This window comes from Anopheles bellator, chromosome 1, assembly GCF_943735745.2.
Source record: "Anopheles bellator chromosome 1, idAnoBellAS_SP24_06.2, whole genome shotgun sequence".
Classification (NCBI taxonomy): domain Eukaryota; kingdom Metazoa; phylum Arthropoda; class Insecta; order Diptera; family Culicidae; genus Anopheles; species Anopheles bellator.
This window is the reverse complement of record NC_071285.1, coordinates 9791776-9797422: the sequence shown is the minus strand read 5'-3', so window position 1 is coordinate 9797422 and position 5647 is coordinate 9791776. Positions and strand designations below refer to the sequence as shown.

The 5647-nt window shown below is 52.9% G+C and overlaps 1 protein-coding gene across 1 annotated transcript in view; it reads left to right on the top strand.

The window, feature by feature from the left end:
• Window positions 1–3260, top strand: part of LOC131205646 (probable chitinase 10) — a 3445-nt gene extending 185 nt beyond the window's left edge. The window contains exons 2-6 of the mRNA XM_058197838.1: window positions 35–693; window positions 774–1450; window positions 1524–1615; window positions 1831–3106; window positions 3179–3260. Of these exons, the coding sequence (XP_058053821.1) occupies window positions 35–693; window positions 774–1450; window positions 1524–1615; window positions 1831–3106; window positions 3179–3260 (2786 nt within the window). The remainder of the gene's footprint in view (window positions 1–34; window positions 694–773; window positions 1451–1523; window positions 1616–1830; window positions 3107–3178) is intronic.
• Window positions 3261–5647: the final 2387 nt, after the last annotated feature.

The window sequence follows — 5647 nt, the reverse complement described above, 5'->3', positions numbered from 1 at the left end:
TCTCTCTCTCTCATCCTTTGGTTCGTTTGTATAGATCGAATCGTCTGTTACTTCGGCAGCTGGGCAACGTACCGGGTCGGTAATGGCAACTTCGAGGTGGAAAACATCAACCCCAAGCTCTGCACGCATATCATCTACGCGTTCGTTGGGCTGGACACGAAGGGCAACGTGAAGATTCTGGACGAATGGCAGGACATTAAGCTCGGTGGGTACAGCCGCTTCATCAGCCTGAAGGCGCAAAGCCCCAGCGTTAAGCTGATGGTGGCGATCGGTGGCTGGAACGAGGGTTCGCTTACCTACTCAAACATGGCCAACTCGGACCTGCTGCGGGCGGTGTTCGTGGAGTCGGCCGCCACCTTCCTGACACGCTACGGCTTCGACGGTCTCGATGTGGACTGGGAGTATCCAACGCTTCGCGGTGGCTCAGTCGACGATCGAGTAGGCTTTGTGAAGCTGTTGAAAGATCTACGCGCCCGGTTCGACCGGGATGGGTTGCTGCTGTCGATTGCCACGGCCGCCACGAAGGATTACCTTCCGTCGGCGTACGACGTACCGCAGATCGTCAAGTACGTCCACTTCGTGAACCTGATGGCGTATGATCTGCACGCCTACTGGGACTACCAGACCGGTGCTAATGCGCCGCTGTACGCGAACTCGTGGGAAACCGGCTACACGACCAGCATGCTGAACGTGGTAAGTAACCGTAGACGACATAGTAGCCGACGACCGGGAACAACTTTCTACATATCGAGCTGTCACTCTCTCACCGGCAGGACAATTGCGTACGGAGTTGGCTAGCGGCGGGTATGGAAACGTCCAAGTTGAACCTAGGTGTCCCAGCGTTTGGCCACACCTTTAAACTATCCTCCACCGTGGATACCCGGATCGGTGCGGCTACCATTGGACCTGGCGAAGCGGGACCTTACACCCTGGAGGCGGGATCGCTTTCGTATCTGGAAGTTTGCGAAAAGCTTAAAGCTGGTGGCTGGGTGACGGTCTGGGACACGACCCAGCAGATCCCGTACGCTTACAGTGGCAACCAGTGGATCTCGTACGATAGCACGTACTCGATCGCCCTGAAGGTGCAGTACGCCAAGTGGATGAATCTGGGCGGCATTATGGTGTGGTCGATCGAGTCCGACGATGCGCGGGGTGTCTGTGGTGAGGGAACACACCCGATAACGTCGACCGTGTACCAGGAGGTGTTCGGTTCGGCGCCCGTCACTACGGCCGCACCGGTTACCACCAAAGCCCCAACTGCTGCTCCCACGGTCGCTCCTGACACTACGACTACTACCACTGCTCGAACTACGACCACTACAACGACGAAGGCCACCGTAACCACCAGCAAACCGGCTTGTGATAGCTCCCAGAAATTGGTCTGTCCTGCTGCCGGTTACCTGGCGGACCCGTGCGACTGTGGAGCCTTTTACCAGTGCATCGCTGGATTGTAAGTTCCAAGACTCCTAGCATTTCCCTTACTTCAGTCCATCGAACTCACCAACTGCTGTCTCCCATTTCAGGCCAGTACAATCGAACTGGAGGCTGACCTGCCAAACAGGTCTTCAGTTTAACAAAAATTCCAACACGTGCGACTACGCGTTCAACGTGCAATGTACATGATCCACAAACTCTGTTACTCTTACGGCATCACCTAGGCTAAGTTAGGCTAAGTCTCTCGAAAACCGTCACAGTGTTCTAACAGCATTCGCAATAAAATCGACTCCCAATCCAGATCGCCCGGTGCACGGTGTTTTGTCTCTCTAAGACCGGGTCAGCTACTGAGCGTCACATCATCACCTCTAACGACCACTGCCGTTTCCGTTCCAGATAAGGTGTTCTGCTACTACAGCAACGAGGCGGCTTACCGCGTGAACAATGGCACGGTGACGATCGAGGACTTTAGCACCGGGCTCTGCACGCACATCATCTACAATGCGATCACCATCAGTTCCACCGGAATTGTTCAGCTGCTCGACAGCTACACCGACGCCACCAACGGTGGACTGGTCCGGCTGCAAGCGTTACGCCAGCAGCACTACCCCACGGTAAAGTTCCTGATCGGTGTCGGGGGTCCTACGGCTAGCTCGAAAACGTTCTCGAAGGTGATGGCTGACGTGACGCTGCGGGCCAAAGCCGTAGCCTCACTGATGACCTTCGCCCATCAAGACTACCAGTTCGATGGAGTGGACTTTAACTGGCAGTACCCGGTGCTGCGTGGAGGCAATCCGGAGGATCGTTCCAACTTCATCGCGTTCATCACCGAGCTGTCGGCCAATCTGCATATGTACAGCATGCTGCTGACGCTGACGGTCGCACCGACCGACGATTACTTCATGTCGAGCTACGACGTCCCGAACCTGGCCCGGTACGTGGACTACTTCGCGATCCAGTCGTTCAATATGCGCGGGTACTGGGATGGAAAGACGGGCCACCAGGCACCGATGCGGGTCAGTGGCACCGAGGGATCGACACTGGAGGCCAAACTGAACGTGGAAGCGACGGTGAGCGGTTGGATCGCTGGTGGTGCCGCAGCCGGGAAGCTTCTGCTCGGGGTGTCCGCCACCGTCAACACGTTCACCCTGTACGATCCGAAGCTGAACGGGCTCGGTGCCCGCACGGCCGGCCGTGGAAGTCCCGGACCGTACACCACGACCGAAGGCATCCTGTCGTACCACGAGCTGTGCGAGAAGAAACTGGCTGGCGGCATGGTCCGGATCTACGACAGTACGCAGCAGGCGTACTACGCTTACGACGACGATCGCTGGATGACGTACGATGATCCAGCGATCGTGCCCACGAAAGGCACGTACGCCATCCAGCGCGGACTGGCCGGTGTGGCGTTGTTCAGCGCGGAGAACGATGACGTGGGTAACTATTGTCGCACCGGACGCTACCCGGTCCTGAGTGCCATCAATCAGGGGTTGAACCGGGTAGCGGTAGAAGTGCCGATCACTACGACTGCCGGTGCGGTCAAGACCACTACGAGCACCACTACGAAGTCGACTCCGGTGGCGACGGAAGCGTATCCCGAGATCTGCCCATCGAGCGGGTACGTCTGTGAACCGCCAGACTGCTCCACCTACTACCGGTGCATACCGAATGGGTAAGTCTCTGGGCGATCTTTCGGACAGTTCGGACATTGAAAACCTAACCTTCAACTCCGGCTCTCCTGTAGGGTGTTCCTGACCGCTTGGAAGTACAGCTGCCCCACCGGACTCGTTTTCAGCCTGAAGGCGTTAACCTGCGTCTATACCTAGAAGGTTCCCTTTCTAGAACGACTTCGACTGTGGAACATTTTGTCAAAAATTTGGGGAGACCACTTTCTGGAGGTGGTAGAATAAAATAAACGTAACGTAGCCACTGGTGACGGGTATTGGGCGCAACATTACTTGTTCCCGAGTTGTTCCCGTCGACCGAGAAAACTCGCCGGAGGAACCACTTTTTCCGAACACTTTTTGTAATTTTAAAGTTCCCCGGGGCGCCCCGACTTTTACTATCCCCGATTACCGGTTCCCTTTGCTGGCCGACCGTCCGACCGAAAATAAAGAAGCAGAAAATGGAACCGAAAACAACGAAAGTCATTTGTGTGTAAATGAGATGATCGCACAGGGAAATGTAAATTACAGCTGGTGGGGAGAAAAACAAAGCCAAAAAAAATCAAGTCTAATGTCTGGAACGGCCAGAAATCTTACGGTGAGGAACACCGGCAAGCACACGGCGAGGAGGAACTTTACTCCTGACGTCGACGTCCGGAGGATACCCGGAGAAGACGCCAAAGATATGCGTCCGGGAGCCAAATTAACGAAATCTCGTTTCACAAAATTCAATTTCGGAAGGACCGATCGGAAGTGTTCGATTCACTCGGCGGGGCACTTTAATCTGCCACCGGTGTCCCGATGATTTGTTACACGAAAGTCCTAAACGTGCGCATAATCAGAAGGGGTCCCGGAGAGAAAGCAGAAGCTCCCCTAAAACAACTTGCACTCCAGCAACGGCTTAGCATTCCTCGTTCGATTCCGAGTGAGAGTGAGAAAACTTTTCTGATAATAATAAATTGGTACTAACTTACTCGGCGAGGGTTTTATGGACGCTTCGCAACTGCAACTAAACTTCATCAGCACCCCGCCCGCCAAACCCGGGCCAGACTCTCGCTAAGCACTCGACATTAGCAGCATCGGGCACCAAGAAGGACACAGTTGCACCTCCAGCGGGACGCTCCAGCCTGAGACCTGATCGTGTTGTTTGATTTTCTTATTGAAACATAATCATTGCTTTCCGATAACGCGCCGGAGGCCGCCTAACGGCTCAAGTGCAGCACGCAAAATGTTGGCAAAAAGTTTTCCGATGGCGTAATTATGTTTACCGATGTCTCAGTGTCTCCCTCCCGGGCCATGGAGGCGGTTGGTAAACATTAATTTCTCAGCCGAGCACCGCACGCGCCATGTCGGCAACGTGGCCACCAGCACGGCTCAAAATATTGTAATGTGCCCTGGCGCACGCTGACGACGTCTTACGGTATTGGGTTGTTTGTATTTCTGTTTTGTTTTATCATTTTTCTCGCTTTTAATGTGCCACCCAACCGAATGGGAAACCGATTCGCCTGCGGCAATGTTTCGCGCGCGAAGCCATACCATTGCCGTGCGCCGTGGGACACTTCGGAGACGGACTGCGCCATTGCGCCAGGCTGTTGCAGCCGTCTGCGTCTTGGTCAGAGGACGGTGCCATTCTGAAGACGTCGAGCTGGGCCAGGCCGGGCCGGGCAGTCGCTTCCGGCAGTCCGGAAATCGCCCGATCGGGCCATTAGCATGTGCCCGCCGACAGATGGGCAAGGCAAGTCAAACGGGACTTCAAACGATATTTATTTAAATTTATTCCAACTTCGATTATCAATATCAACATGATCCGTGTGGACGTCCGTCTCGTTATCGTCAACAATTTTGCTGTTTTTTTTTGCCTCCCCACGCGAAGGTTCGCGCTTTGAAGTTTACATCGGGAGGACACCGTTTCTTGTTACGGTGCCGTGGCCTAGAGCCATTCCGAGGGCTCCATCCAGCGTTTAACGGTAATGGTTCGTTCGCCAATCGTCATCGGCGTCCGTTTGTTTTCCGTGGCGTACGTGGAGCCCGGCACAGCATGATTACCTTCGATGGGTAGTGAAATTGAATAAGTTTGTGGCCGATCGACGGGAAGATGATGCTACGAAAATGGCGTTGCTAGCAGAAGGTTATGAATTGTAAGGCCAAGGACATTTGGTTTTCATTTTCATGTTATCGGCAGTTGGCAGTCAACTTAAAGTTGTCTCTGTTGTTAGGAATTCGAAAATGCTTAACGCTTACTTTACTTTCGAAAGTCATGAGGCTCACTAACCGAGTGAAAACAAATCAGAGACTTTCCGAAACAAACCAAAGACTTTCAGTATTTTGAACTATTTTTAGTTGGCAAAACAATCATTTGCTTAATTTATTGATTAAAATGATTGAAGAAAATGATTTACGAAATTGAAAATTGATCGTTGTCGTTGTAAAATCAATTTAAATTATTTCGTTGAATAATATAGCTAATAATACTGAATTTATAATTTTCCCCATTTTTATTTCAGAATCAGTAAGAATCTGGGAGCTCTAATCTAATGCAGCTTTTTAAG